General features: G+C 41.3%; 1 protein-coding gene across 1 annotated transcript; it reads left to right on the top strand.

Moving 5' to 3' along the window:
* Positions 1-573: 573 nt before the first annotated feature.
* LOC142398524 (uncharacterized) lies at positions 574-14,666 on the top strand. The gene is made up of 4 exons (XM_075482562.1): positions 574-1,283; positions 7,282-7,574; positions 12,694-13,020; positions 13,717-14,666. The coding sequence occupies exons 2-4, from the start codon at positions 7,403-7,405 to the stop codon at positions 14,583-14,585; spliced, it is 1,368 nt and encodes a 455-aa protein (XP_075338677.1). The 5' UTR covers positions 574-1,283; positions 7,282-7,402; the 3' UTR covers positions 14,586-14,666.
* The last annotated feature ends 290 nt before the right edge of the window (positions 14,667-14,956 follow it).

Raw genomic sequence — 14,956 nt, 5'->3', positions numbered from 1 at the left:
CTCTTCAATATGAGCATTCAGATGGAAAAAGTCCCGGTGCTGTGGAAAACTTCTTGTCTCATACCAGTGCCCAAATTAGGGCAACCGGTGGAGCTGAATGACTACAGACCGGTGGCTCTGACATCTCATATCATGAAGACCTTGGAGAGACTCATTGTTCGTCGCATGAGATTGCAGGTTGCTGGGGCTCTTGACCCCCTCCAGTTTGCCTACCAGAAACACATAGGAGTGGAAGATGTGATTCTGTACATGTTGCATCGGGCTGGTTCATATGTGAGAGTCATGTTCTTTGACTTCTCCAGTGCCTTCAACACCATACGGCCTCCCATACTGAGAGACAAGCTGCTCGGTATGGGTGTGGCCCCCTCCCTGACATCATGGATTATAGACTATTTGTCTGCCAGACCACAGTATGTCAGGATGGGGAAATGTGTTTCTGGAACACTGGAATGCAGTACTGGGGCTCCACAGGGTACTGTTTTGGCTCCTTTTCTTTTCACCCTGTACACATCAGACTTCAGTTACAACTCAGAGTCCTGCCACATTCAGAAGTATTCTGATGATACGGCTGTTGTGGCATGTGTGCGTGGTGGACAGGAGAAGGAGTACAGGGACCTTGTGGAGGCCTTTACTGACTGGAGCAAAAATAACTGTTTGCTCCTGAACACCACCAAGACCAAAGAGCTGGTAGTGGACTTCAGGAGATCTAAAACCCCATACCAGTCAGTCTGCATTGATGGAGGGGAGATAGAGACCGTTCAGACCTGCAAATACCTGGGGGTGGTGCTGGATAATAAACTGGAGTGGTCTGCCAACATAGACGCAGTGTACAGGAGGGGCCAAAGCCGTCTCTTTTTCCTGAGACGGCTCAGGTCCTTCAATGTCTGCAGTGATATGATGTGCATGTTTTATCACACTATCATTTTATCACAATATATATCAATATATATCAAGAACAGACCGAGCACTCCCCAGCCACCTAGCGATAGCTGCACCTGTTACAGTGTTTACTGCTCGGAAGCAGGGGACTGCTCGGTCTGCTCTTCGGTCTGCACAGTTTTACATTGGACACATTGATATCAAGGGAGGCAAAAATAGCGCCAAGCGAAGTGAGGTCTGACTTTCCTGGACAACGATTTTGTGATGCAAATGTATTACTCTTTTGAACGGATATTTTTTTGAGAAGCAAAACGCTTTATTTTTGTGCCCCCAGCCAACTAGCCGGACTAGCTTCGTGGACCCCAAAACTCAGCTGGAATTCGGCTCACAGGACACAGCAGGGGGTAAGTCAATGTTCATAAATGATATTGCTAATATGGGATGTCATACAGCTTCATGTCAAAAGAGGTGAACTATCCCTTTAAGCCAACTAAGGGTGATTGCCTTCTTAGCTGCAACAAGAAGAATATGTAACAAGTATATTCTCTTTTTGCTCATTGTCTCAGTCTGAACTGCGCCCAGAATGGCCAAGAGCGGACCCCTTACTATTGTACAGCTGAAAATGTTATCTATAGAGTCAAATATCTCCTTCCAGAAATCATTTAAGACCGGGCAGCTCCAGAATATGTGAAGGTGGTTGGCACATTGTTCCCCACATGCTCTCCAACAGGCCCCTGACTGGTTTGGATTAAATTTGGAGAGGATGTGGGGTGTTCTAAAGAACTTATGAACAATTTTCCATTGAAACTCTCTCCAAACATTGGCATTAGTGACTTTATGTATTTGCAAAGAGATAGTCTCCCAAATGTCTTCCATGATTAACATACCAAACTCTTTTTCCCATTTTTCTTTGACAAGGATGTTATTTGCCTGATCCATACTGGAAAATATTTTGTATAAAATAGAGATAGGCTTTACTATACTTCCTTGTGTTTGAACTTTTGCCAGGTATTTCTCTATGTTATTATCAGCTCTATGTATCTTATCCCAGTCGGGATGTTTTGTCAGAAAACTTCTAATTTGAAGATATCGAAAAAAGTCTGTTTTAGGTATGTTAAACTCTTCCACTAATTCTTCAAATGATTTCAGCTCTGTGACTCCAAGAAGCTGATGTACAAAGTTAAGATTTAGGTGTTTCCACCTTTTGTATCCTGAGTCTAGCTTGAGAGGAATGAAATCTTTAAGATGGGCAATGCTGGAAAGACCTGATGTTACAGGGAGACTATACGATTTTTTCACTTCCCTCCAGGCTTTAAGTGTAGTTTTGGACCATCTATTGAGTGAATTATCAATGTCCTTGTTACTTGTAAAAGGTGTTACTGATAATTGCATTGAAGAGCAGGAATTCTTCTCGATCTGTAGCCATCTGGTGTCTGTCTTGTCTGCTATCCATACAATTAAGGCCCACCAGTATTTTTTCGGGTTGGGCAAGCCCCAACCTCCCTGGCTTTTTGGCAGTTGTAACAATTTATATCTGACTCTTGGCATTTTCCCTTGCCAGATAAATCTGGAAATGAGACGATCTAAGGTGGTAAATGTTTTATTTGGGAGTACAAGAGGCAGGACTTGGAAAAGAAATAAAAGTTTTGGAAGTACATTCATCCTTATACACTCTATTCTACCAGATAGAGAAAGAGGGAGTACACTCCATCTGTCTAGGTCAGCAGATATTTTATTTATCAATTTACTAAAGTTGGCGTTGAATAATTTATCTATATTTTGAGAAATTGTGGTCCCTAAATATGTAATTCCATCCTTGGGCCATTTAAATGAAAACGCATCCCTTATCTGTTGTATAATAAGTGTATTCATAGCCAGAGCTTCGGTTTTATTTACATTAACCTTGTAGCCAGATATTTTCCCAAAGGTGGTGAAGTTCTGCATCAGTCTGGGGACAGAGGACAATGGTTCTGAGATATATACAAGCACGTCGTCGGCGTACAAGGAAATTTTATGTACCTCGTCTCCTATTTCAATCCCCTTAATAAGTATGTCTTCCCTTATTGTCTGTGCTAAAGGTTCAATAAATAATGCAAAGAGTAACGGCGAGAGTGGGCAGCCCTGGCGCGTCCCTCTATGTAAAGTAAATGTATTAGACATGTGTCCATTGACCCTTACTAAGCTCTGAGGGGCAGCATACAGGAGCTTTATCCACCCAATGAATTTTGGTCCGAAACCAAACTTTTCCAAAGTTTTGAATAGGAAAGGCCATGAGACAAGGTCAAATGCTTTCTGTGCGTCTACTGCTAATGCCATGCAAGGATGTTGACTTCTCTTAGTTTGTTCCATAACATTTAGAAGTCTCCTGATGTTATCTGGTAGGTAACGACCACTAATGAATCCTGTCTGATCGGTGTTGATTAGGTCAGTAATGGCCGTTCCAACTCTTTTAACGAGAATAGAGGTCAAAATTTTGCAGTCTGTGTTCAATAATGCAATTGGTCTGTATGAAGCGCAGAGGGTAGGGTCCTTACGCTCCTTAAGCATCACTGAAATTATTGCTTCCTTCCAAGTTTAGGGTAGCTCCCTCTTCTTAAGGGCATAAGAGAATACCCTTTCTAGAATAGGACTGATAAGATCTACAAACGTCTTAGAAAAATTCATTACTATACCCATCTGTACCTGGGCTTTTGTTGGTTTTCAAATTGCGAATTGCCTCCTCTATTTCTTGTTTTGTTATGGGTTTATCTATATTTTCAGATGTATTTTCATCTAATTTTGGGAGTTGTATATTTAAATATGCATTTATTAAATCTGGATTACTATCTGTATCTTTATCTGAGTACAGGTCTTTGTAGAATTCAGCAAAAGCATCTGCGATTTCATTTGGTGTATGAACAAACGTGTTATCTGGAGTATTATTTTAAATTTTTTGGACAGTGGTGCTGCTACATTTCTTCCTCAACTGTGATGCCAATAGACGGCTTGCTCTGTTGCCATGCTCATAGTATTTCTGCTTTAAATACCTTAAATTTCTTTCAACTTTTCCTGTCAATAGATTTTCCAGCTCTTGTTTTACTCGCTTGAGCTTATTAAGATTAGCAATGGATGTGGTTATCTTGTGTTGTCTTTCAAGTTCCTTTATTTGTTTTTCCAGATCTTTTTGCTTAGATATTCTTTCCCTCTTTAAGCGTGACGCAAACTGTATTATCTTCCCTCTAAGCACCGCTTTTGCAGCTTCCCACAGCATGATCGGCGAGGTATCATCTCGATCATTAAATTGCAGATATGTTGCAAATTCTTGTCTCACATAATCCTGAAATGCTGATATGCCTATCAAAGAGGTATTAAGCCTCCATCTGCTGGACATTTTCACCCTTCCTATATTCCAGGTCAAAGAAATTGGTGCGTGATCTGACAGAGTTATGTTGTGAATTTGACAATCTGTTATTCTATATAGTTCAGTCTTTGGTGTAAAAAAGTAGTCTATTCTAGAATATGATAGGTGAGGATGAGAATAGAATGTGTAATCTCTAGTTTTAGGGTTCAAATGCCTCCATACATCAATAAGACAAAGCTCTTCACATCTATTTTGAAGTGGTCTACTCCTTGTTGATGAATGTGGTAGGGGTTGGGTAGAACTTCTATCTAGTAAGGTATTTAAAACCAGATTAAAATCTCCCCCGACCAACAGAACACCGTTCGCTTTATCCAAGACCAAGTCAAATATGTTCTTGGGAAAATGTGGACAGTTTTCGTTTGGCACATACACATTTAACAAAGACAAGGCAACCCCATCAACCGATCCATTTACTAGGACATAGCGCCCTTCTTTATCCCTGTAATAGGAATCTATACAGAAATTAAAGGATCTGTTTATCAGAACCGCAACACCTTTTTTTCGCCCTGATGGGTGTGATGAATTATATACTTGTGATGCCCATGATTTATTTAATTTTTCATGTTCTGCTTTGGATAAGTGGGTCTCCTGAAGGAAGGCGATGTCACACTTCATTTGTTTAAGTTGGTTTAAGATTTTTTTCTTTTGATGGGATTATACAGCCCCTTAACGTTATATGAGACTACTTTACAGCTACACATGTTCGATTATAGTGGTGATAATGTAGTTGAGTCCATACCTTGACAACATATATTATGGACTTAAGACCCCATGGTGTGTGTAAGACAAAAAATAATAAACAATTAAAATAACTATATACAATGATTAGAAACAAAGAAAAGAAACTTCCACTCAGTGGCCCACATTCTAATGAGCCTACCCTGCCAGCCCCATAACAATTAGGAGCAATGGCAGAGTAAAAAAGGAGTGTCCAGACCATCCTAGTCTGGGCCAGAGCTGTCCGATGTTGAGACAGCAACGCAGGATTATAGACAACGATGACACGAATTCCCTGCGCCTATTTCCCCCTGCACCCCCCAGAACCCCCACCCCTTATGTTTTAATTATTTAGAAATTATGGTCATATACCATGAGCAGCATGGACACAATAACAGAGAGTTTGAAACATATTCCACTTGGATTTTTACAGCCATAAGGCTTTTTAACAGTGACTGCTGAGTTCTTCTCAAATTGATTGATTGATTTTTATTTATTTGTTTATTTTGCCATTCAGTCATTTATTATTATTTAGTTAGTAGTAGTATTATTATTGTTGTTTTATTGTTGTTAATTCAATCAGTGTAAATATAAAAAAAAAAAATGTTGAGCTACTTGACGAATTTGAATTTCCCCCATTGGGGGATAAATAAAGTATTTTTCTATTCTATTCTACGAGGCCCTGATGAGGGATCCCAAAAATGATTATAAGAAGAAAGTCACAGCAACTTGACTCACTGAACGACGGAACCAACTTCCATGGGATCTCCAGTGTCCCCCACTGTGGCTATGAAAAAAGTATATCAAAAAAGTAGTCATACAGGTGAGAAATTATATTCTTGCAAAATATGTGGGAAAAGATTCATTCTAAGTAGAAGTTTGTTGCATCACATGAGAACTCAAACAGGGGAAAAGCCTTATCCTTGCAAAATATGTAAGAAGCATTTCAGTCGACAGCACAGTCTGCTGTCCCACATGACAACTCACACAGGTGAGAAGTTATATTCTTGTAAAATTTGCAAGAAATGTTTTAATCAATGTAGCATTCTGTTGCGTCACATGAGAACTCAAACAGGTGATAAGCCTTGTCCTAGCAAAATATGTAAGAGGCATTTCAGTCGACTTCATGGTCTATTGCATCATATGAAGACTCACACAGGTGAGAAGCCATAATCTTGTCAAACATGGGGAAAGATCTGGCCTAAATACCCATTTGTTGCATCACGTGAGAACTCACACAGGTGAGAAGTTGTATTCTTGCAACACATGAAAAATTGCTGGTTAAAGAGTTTCAGATTAACAGAACTGTTTAGACTTTTTACTGACGTTTAAGTTTCTGTCACATTGAGCAAAATGTGTCCAATGAAATGAAAGATGTCACTCATAATTATGGCATATGGATCCCAATACTCCATGTCCTTTCAATTACAAGTACATTTTTGTTGAATTATTTTAATGTAAATTAAATGTATTTTGTCAGGATACATTTATGTTTAAGGCACTTTTAATTGCCTTGTGTACGAATTGTGCTCGACAAATAAAATTACCTTGCCTTACCTTTAAACCTACAGTTTATAGTTTGTTGTTGTGTTTCACATGACTTTATATTTATTGATATTAAATTAAAAAATGTATCCGGTCACAAGATGTTTGTATGTTTTTATTAAACTTTCAATAAATCATATACTGCACAGGATTTGGTGATTGTGATCCTGTGTCCTGACTTTATGCCTTATGCTTTGTTTTTTCAGAGACATTGATTACAATATTTCATTTAGTGCTGGTTATTCAAATTGATAGATTATATCCATTTTTGTAAATATGGGCATCATCGGGCTAAGTGGTAGTATGGCATACTACAATCAGAACCTACTGGACAGATCTGGTAAGCCCAAACAGATAGTAAGGGTGAACTGGGAACATCTGGTGGAGACCCATGTCTCTTTCTTTTGTTCACTTTGAATCAACCATCATTGCAGGTCTTTGAGAAAATGATCAATATATTACTGTTTTCTGAAATCAATGAAAAACAAATATATTGATCCCAATTCTTGGTTGCTTAGTTTTATTTTGTGTTCTGTTTTTCATTATTCTTTGAGTTTGCTTACATTGTGCATATGTATTTTTAAAAAATGTATTTTTTTTCCTTTGGAGATTATTTGTAACAGTGTTATATAATTTATTATTATTATTATTTGTATTTCAATAATATAAATACAAATTTAAAAAAGAAAGTTCAAGAAGGATATAAAGATGAACAGTTCTCCTCTGCCGGACATTTACAGTGTGACACCCGCCGGAAGTAAACAACGACAGGGAGCCAGCAGCGTTTTCTGTTCTCGTGTGGGACTCAGCAGGAGGACGGTCGGGTTGTCTGAGCTGAATATCTGAGTGTGAGCAGCAACAATGTCTTCAGTTCAGCATCTGAGAGAGTTTATCAGCCAGCGACTAACTGCTGCTGCTGAAGAAATATTGTCAGAGTTTGAGAAAACCATCGTCCAGTACGAGGAGGAGATCGACCGTCAGCGCGGACTGCTGGATATCAGCTGGAAACCCCAAATAAAGCTCCACACAGCAGGTGAGGAACACTGTGATGGGCTGAGTGAACTCACACAGGAATATGACTCATGGAGGATCCTAATCAGTAGCCTGACTACGTCATACTCACGATTCTAGTCAGAATGTGAGTCTGATACCGCTCAATAGAGATTTGGGTATGGGGCGTGTTTCAACCGAACCAGGAGAAAAAATGCCTCTTCGCTCAATTGGACAGACCTACAACCAATCAGAGCAACGTAGTGTGTGACGTAGATTAAGCAACACACACTTTTTGTAGGAAGGACGGCAAAAACATCTTTTCTATCGATAAAAGCCTTTATCACGTTCCTCTGTTCGTCTTTCAAAATGAATGCAATGTGGAGATCCTGTAGAACAGACTCGATGGCAGAATCTACACACCCTAGCTCTCCAGCGGCAGCCGTGTTCAGCTCTTTAGTGACTTAGTCGATAATGTCCCTGTTGATCATCTGTCCATCATCGTATAAAGCCCGCCCTGGCAATCTGATTGGTCCGACCAATTCTTGGTCGGGCATAATGATTTCCCAACTGAGCAGAGCCAGACCGAACTTCCCGACCAAAACTTTTATGGGCGGGGCTAAGTTCGGCTGGCACCCAGGCTACCTAATCAGAGCTCTACGTTACATTTATTTCAGGCTCACAGAGGAAAGTTACGGTGCAGCAGACACGTGACTAAAACAGTCTTTAAAAGATGTCTTGCGTCGACCAAAATGAAACATTAAAGTTAAAGGGACAGTTCGCCTCTTTTGACATGAAGCTGTATAACATCCCATATCAGCAACATCATTTCTGAACATCTTCTTACCCCCTGCTGCGTCCTGTGAGCAGAGTTCCAGCCTCGTTTTAGTGTTGATGAAGGTAGTCCGGCTAGTTGGCTGGGGTTTAAAAAATAAAGCGTTTTGCTTCTCAGAACATTATGCGTTCAACAGAGTAATACATTTGCATCACAAAATCGTTCTCGATGAAAAAGTCAGACCTCCAGGGTTCCCACGGGTCATGGAATTTCATAAAAGTTTTTCCAGTCATGGAAACTCATGGAGGATCCTAATCAGAGCTCTACGTTACATTTATTTCAGGCTCACAGAGGAAAGTTACGGTGCAGCAGACACGTGACTAAAACAGTCTTTAAAAGATGTCTTGCGTCGACCAAAGTGAAACATTAAAGTTAGACCTGTCGTTATTACAGCTCAGCTTTCCACCATCTGCTTTTGAGGACTGTCTTTGTCAGGTTGTTGATAATTTTCTGTAGGATCACTGTCACGTTTTTTATGTGGGATTTAAACTTCTAAATCTCCTGAGTGTGAGTTTGCTCCTGAGCCTCCTCAGTTTAGAGCTACTGTGCTCCTCCTACGTGCACATTTCTCACGTTGCTGCTCTGAACCAGAGCTTCTGTGAGTCAGCTCTGAGGGCTGAAAGTTAACCTGAAGGCGCTCCACCTGACGCAGCCTGTCCCCTCTCACTGAGAACAGATAAATGCTGCAGTTAATGGTTTGGTCAGGCAGGGCTTCCACAGGGTGAACCACACTAACACACAGCCACGTTTTTAAACTTACAACAGGGGAGCAGAGCTTGGAAATCTGAGCTGTGACTAATCCACAGGACAAGAATCCCAACTTCTAGAAAATCAATTTCAACACAATGCAAACAATTGGTCCGGCAGCTCAGGCTTGTTCCACTGACTTTAGTTTGCAGTCGCTTAATCCAAGAGAGTTTATGGGGCTGACCACAGAACCTGAGCGGAACCTCCAACAGACTTTCATTTCATTTCCAAGCACTAAGACAAACAGGACCCTCCAAAGGTTCCTGTTCCTACTGAAGATATCTTTCACTTGGAACGCAGTTTTGATTCAATTCAAATTCAAAAATACTTTATTTATCCCAGAGGGAAATTAAATGTTGATGTCGCTCAATTAAATCAAGGTGTTATTACAGATGCTGATGGCTGTGGGCAGGAAAGATTTCCTGTAGCGGTCCGTTTTGCATCCAAACTGAAGAAGCCTTTGACTGAAGAGACTCTGTTTTCCGATAACAGTCTCATGGAGGGGATGTTCAGGGTTGTCCATAATTCTCTTGATTTTATGCAAAATCCTTCTTTGCATTATTGTCTCCAGAGGTTCCACAGTCGTCCCCAGAACAGAACCAGCCTTCTTTATCAGGTTGTTGAGTCTTTTTAGGTCCCTGGTTCTGATGCTGCTGCCCCAACAGATGACGCAAGAGGAAATGACGCTCTCAACAACAGACTTGTAGAAGATCTGCAACATCTTGTTGCAAACCTTGAAGGACCTTAGCTTCCTCAAGAAGTACAGTCTGCTCTGTCCTTTCTTGTAGATTGCTTCACTGTTGTGTCTCCAGTCCAGTCTGTTGTCCACATGAACACCCAGGTATTTATATTCCTCAACCACCTCCACTTCTTCTCCCATGATGGAAACAGGGTTTGATCTGACCCTGTTTCTCCTGAAATCTACAATCATCTCCTTTGTTTTGTTAACATTCAAGATGAGATGATTGTTCCCACACCATGCCACAAAGCGGTCCACCAGCTCTCTGTACTCAGCTTCTTGTCCATCTCTGATACACCCGACAACTGCAGAGTCATCTGAATATTTCTGTAGATGACAGGAGTCTGACTTGTACTGGAAGGCTGAAGTGTACAGAGTGAAAAGGAATGGTGAGAGTACAGTCCCCTGTGGTGCTCCTGTGCTGCTGATCACCTGGTTAGACACACAATTCTTTAGTCTGACGAACTGTGGTCTGTTTGTCAGGTAGTCATTAATCCAGGTGATTGTTGAGGCCTCCACCTGAGTCTTCTGGAGTTTCAGACTAAGCAGATCAGGCTGGTTGTGTTAAATGCACTGGAGAAATCAAAGAACATGATCCTCACAGTGCTGCCTGCTTTGTCCAGATGACAGTGGGTTTGTTGAAGCAGGTGTATGATAGCGTCTTCAACTCCAACTCCATGGCGATAAGCAAACTGCAGGGGGTCCTGATATGTGCTGGTTTGCTTACACAGGTGGGTCAACAGGAGTCTCTCCAGGACCTTCATGATGTGGGATGTCAGGGCAACAGGTCTGTAGTCATTGATGTCTGAAGGGTGAGTTTTCTTTGGTACCGGAACCAGACAGGATGTCTTCCACAACAGTGGTACCTTCTTTTGGGTCAAGCTAAGGTTGAAAAGGTGTTGCAGAATCCCACAGAGCTGCTCTGCACAGGCCTTCAGGACTCGGGGGCTGACACCATCTGGACCTGCAGCCTTGTTCCGGTTCAGTCTCTCCAACTGCCTCTTCACCTGACGTCTAGAAACAGAAAAGTGGTGGGGGGGGGGGGGCAAAGGGGACAGCAGCATCTCCTGATTGGGTTGAAGACAAACTAGTGGAAGCAGAAGAATCCATGACTGGGGTGGAGGTGGAGATGTTACAGGAAAGCTGTGAGTCAGAGGAGGGTGGGATGTCTCTTTGGCTGGGAACAGGAGGGGAGGATGGTGAGCTTGTTCCTGAACTGAACCTGTTGAAGAATGTGTTCAGCTCATTTGCTCTGTCCAGACTTCCATCCATCCGATCCTCCCTCTGCTTGAGGCCTGTGATCTTCTTCATTCCTGACCACACATCTCTGATATTGTTCCTCTGGAGTTTACTCTCAAGCTTCTTTCTATACACCTCCTTGCTCTCTCTGATCTTGACTTTGAGCTGCTTCTGTATACTCCTCAGTAACTCCCTGTCTCGCTCCCTAAAGGCTCTTTTTTTCTTGTTCAATAGTTCCTTTAGCTCACTGGTGATCCAGGGTTTGTTATTAGGGAAGCATCTCACTGTTCTGGTGGGGATGGTGTTGTCCACACAGAAGTTTATATAGTCAGTCACACACTCAGTCATGGCATTAATGTCCTCTCCATGTGGCTTACAAAGAGAAATCCAATCGGTTGCATCAAAACAACCCTGTAAGGCTTCTTCAGCTTCATGCGACCACTTTCTAACAGACTTTTTTGTGACAGGTAGTCTCTGGACAAGGGGTTTATATGCTGAACAGAGAAAAACAAGGTTGTGATCTGATTTACCATGGGGAGGTCTTGATTTCGAAATGTATGAATCCTTGACATTTGTGTAAAACAAATCAAATGTCTTGTTTTCTCTGGTAGAGCAGCTGACAAACTGTTGAACATTTGGCAGTGTAGCAGAGAGTGAGGCATGATTAAAATCACCAGATGTGGCGACAAAAGAATTGGGGTGTTGTGTCTGTATCTTAGCAACAATGGAACTGATGACATCACATGCAGTGTCGGCAACAGCTGAGGGTGGAATGTAAACAGCCACCAAAACAACACTGGTGAACTCTCTTGGCAAATAATATGGACGAAAACTTACTGCCAATAGTTCAATGTCAGGACTGCAGAGACGACTCTTCACAGTAACATGTCCTGGGTGACACCATCTGTTGTTGACAAGCACTGCCAATCCACCCCCTTTCCTTTTCCTGCTACTCTTTATATCTTGATCTGCTCGTACAGTCAGGAAGCCCGGCAGAGAGACGCTGGAGTCAGGGATATGATCCTGCAGCCATGTCTCAGTAAAACACATAATGCTACATTCCCGATATTCTTGCTGAGTCCTTGTCAAGGCTAGAAGTTCATCCAACTTGTTAGCTAATGATCTTACATTGCCCATGATGACGGATGGCAGAGATGGTTTGAACTTCTTCTTTCTTTCTCTCCTCTTTGCTCCTGCTCTGCATCCACGACGCCTCCTTTTCAATTCCAGTGGGATTTCTGGCTTCAGTTGTCGAATTATTTCTGCTTTTCCAATGTTAATCAGCTGCTCCCTGTTGTAAACCACCTTGTTGCTATGGTTATGCATCATAACAAAAGAGTAAAATATACAAAAGTATTGGGAAGAATTAATCCAGCTGCATAGCATCCAAGGCAGGAAGGAACAGTTGTCTAAAAAAATGCAATTTCTTCCAAGAAATAACAGGAATGAAATTTAGAAAAAAGAAAAATCTCAATGTGAGGTACAGAGCTACTCCAACGTGCTGCCACCCTCAGCAGCACATTCTAGAACCTTTGTGGTCAGATGTGCATTTCTCTATTATCACTTTGCTAATGATGTTTGGTTTTCATTTCATCCCTCCAGAACTCTCGCAACAAGATGTTTGTAAGGAGGAGAACGTTCTAGCAGAGCGGCAGCTCTGTGACCAGGAGAGCAACTCCAGTGTGGATCAGGAGGAACCAGAACCTCCACAGATTAAAGAGGAACAGGATGAACTCTGCCCCAGTCAAGGAGAGCAGCTTGTACTGAGTCAAGAGACTGATACCTTTATGCCACTTCAATCCAAACCCGAAGGTGAGGAAAAGTTACAAGAGACTGGAAATGATGTTGACCAGTACGAGGAAGAGATCGACCGTCAGCGCGGACTGCTGGATATCACCTGGAAACCCCGAATAATCTTACACAGAATAGGTAAGGAACACTGTGATGGGCTGAGTGAACTCACACAGGAATATGACTCATAGAGGATCCTAATCAGAGCTCTACGTTACATTTATTTCAGGCTCACAGAGGAAAGTTACGGTGCAGCTGCAGTTATTTTTCAGACAGAAATAACATGAATGCATCTGTGTTTAAAAGCAGAAACATTTAGAGTTAAACTCACAGTGTGTAGAAGACACAGGAGAACCTGACTGAGCTAAAACATGGTTGTTAAACTGAAATATAAGTTGTGAGCTGACTTCTTTGTTTCCTGTTAAAATTTACTGAGGTTTTTTAGGTTTAATTTCATGCTGTTTCGTTTGTTTGTTGTCTCTGAAAGTTGACTTTAAACGGGATGAAGCATTAATCAGGCAGAACCTTTTGTGGAACCTCAAGAAGAATAAGTTGGAAATAATTTGAGCAGCTGGTAATATCATACAGGAAATCATTATTTCAACTTATTGCTACTAAAGGTGGTTCCACAAGCTGCTGAATCATGGGGTTCACTTAGTTTTTCACACACTACTTCTGCATTTTCGTCTCATTTTTCAGACCTGATAAGTTCCAGATTACATGTATCCTGACATGTAAAACCTCAGAATTGACGGATGATGTTTTTTGTTTTTCACCTGACTGTATTTCCTCTCTGCAGTAATATTTTTATCTTGTGTCCCTTTGTGTCTTCAGAGCAACATGTCATTGCAGAGGAGAACATTCTTTCTGACCAGCAACTCTGTAACCAGGAGGGGAACTCTTGTCTGAACCAGAAGGAACCAAGACTTCCACAGATGAAAGAAGAACAGGAGGAAGCAGAACCTCCACAGATTAAAGAAAAACAAGAAGGACTTTGTCCTAGTCATGAGGGAGAGCAGCTTTTAATAAGACAAAAGACTGATTTTCTTATGGTGAATCCTGCTTATGAGGAAAGCGACCACAAGAATTCAGAACCAAACAGTAATCAGCTCCACTCTCACAACTCTGCTTTGTCAGTGTTAAAAGGGAAAATAACTGAATACACAGATGAGATAAAACCTTACACTTGCAATGCTCTTGGGAAAAGAGTCTCTGACTCATCATTGATGAAGTATCACAAAAGAACCCACGCAGCTGTGAAGTTTTATTCTTGCAAAATATGTGGTAAAAGATTTGGATTAAATAACCAGTTGGTGTCGCACCTGGAAGCTCACACAGGTGAGAAGCCATTTTCTTGCAACATATGTGAGAAAAGATTCACCCAAAAAAGTCATTTGTTGTCCCACATGAGGACTCACACAGGTGAGAAGCCATATTCATGCAGAATATGTGCGAAAAGATTCAGTCATAGTAACGGTTTGGCTTATCATGTGAGAACTCACACAGGTGAGAAGCCATTTTCATGCAAACTATGTGAGAAAAGATTCAACCAAAAAATTCATTTGCGCTCCCACATGAGGACTCACACAGGTGAGAAGCCATTTTCATGCAAAATATGTGAAAAAAGTTTCAGCCGACATGACGGTATGGTGGTTCACATGAGAACTCACACAGGTGAGAAGCCATTTTCTTGTAACACGTGAGAAAAGTTTCACCCGAAAAAGTCAGTTGCTGTCCCACATCACAACTCATACAGGTGAGAAGCCATATTCATGCAAAATATGTGAGAAAAGTTTCATTCATAGTAACAGTTTGGCTTGTCATATGATGATACACACAGGCGAGAAGCCATTTTCTTGCAACACATGTGAGAAAAGATTCACCCGAAAAAGTATTTTGCTCTCCCACATGACAACTCACACGGGTGAAAAGCCATTTTCTTGCAACACATGTGAGAAAACATTCAGCCGAAAAAGTCGGTTGCTGTCCCACATGAGGACTCACACAGGTGAGAAAATAAATTCTTGAAATTATGTCAGAAAAATTTAATTTAGTGGTGTTGGCTTATAATGTG

Source organism: Odontesthes bonariensis, chromosome 14 (genome assembly GCF_027942865.1).
Source record: "Odontesthes bonariensis isolate fOdoBon6 chromosome 14, fOdoBon6.hap1, whole genome shotgun sequence".
NCBI lineage: Eukaryota > Metazoa > Chordata > Actinopteri > Atheriniformes > Atherinopsidae > Odontesthes > Odontesthes bonariensis.
The sequence above is the reverse complement of the archived record's forward strand: the minus strand, read 5'-3'. Positions and strand labels throughout refer to the sequence as shown.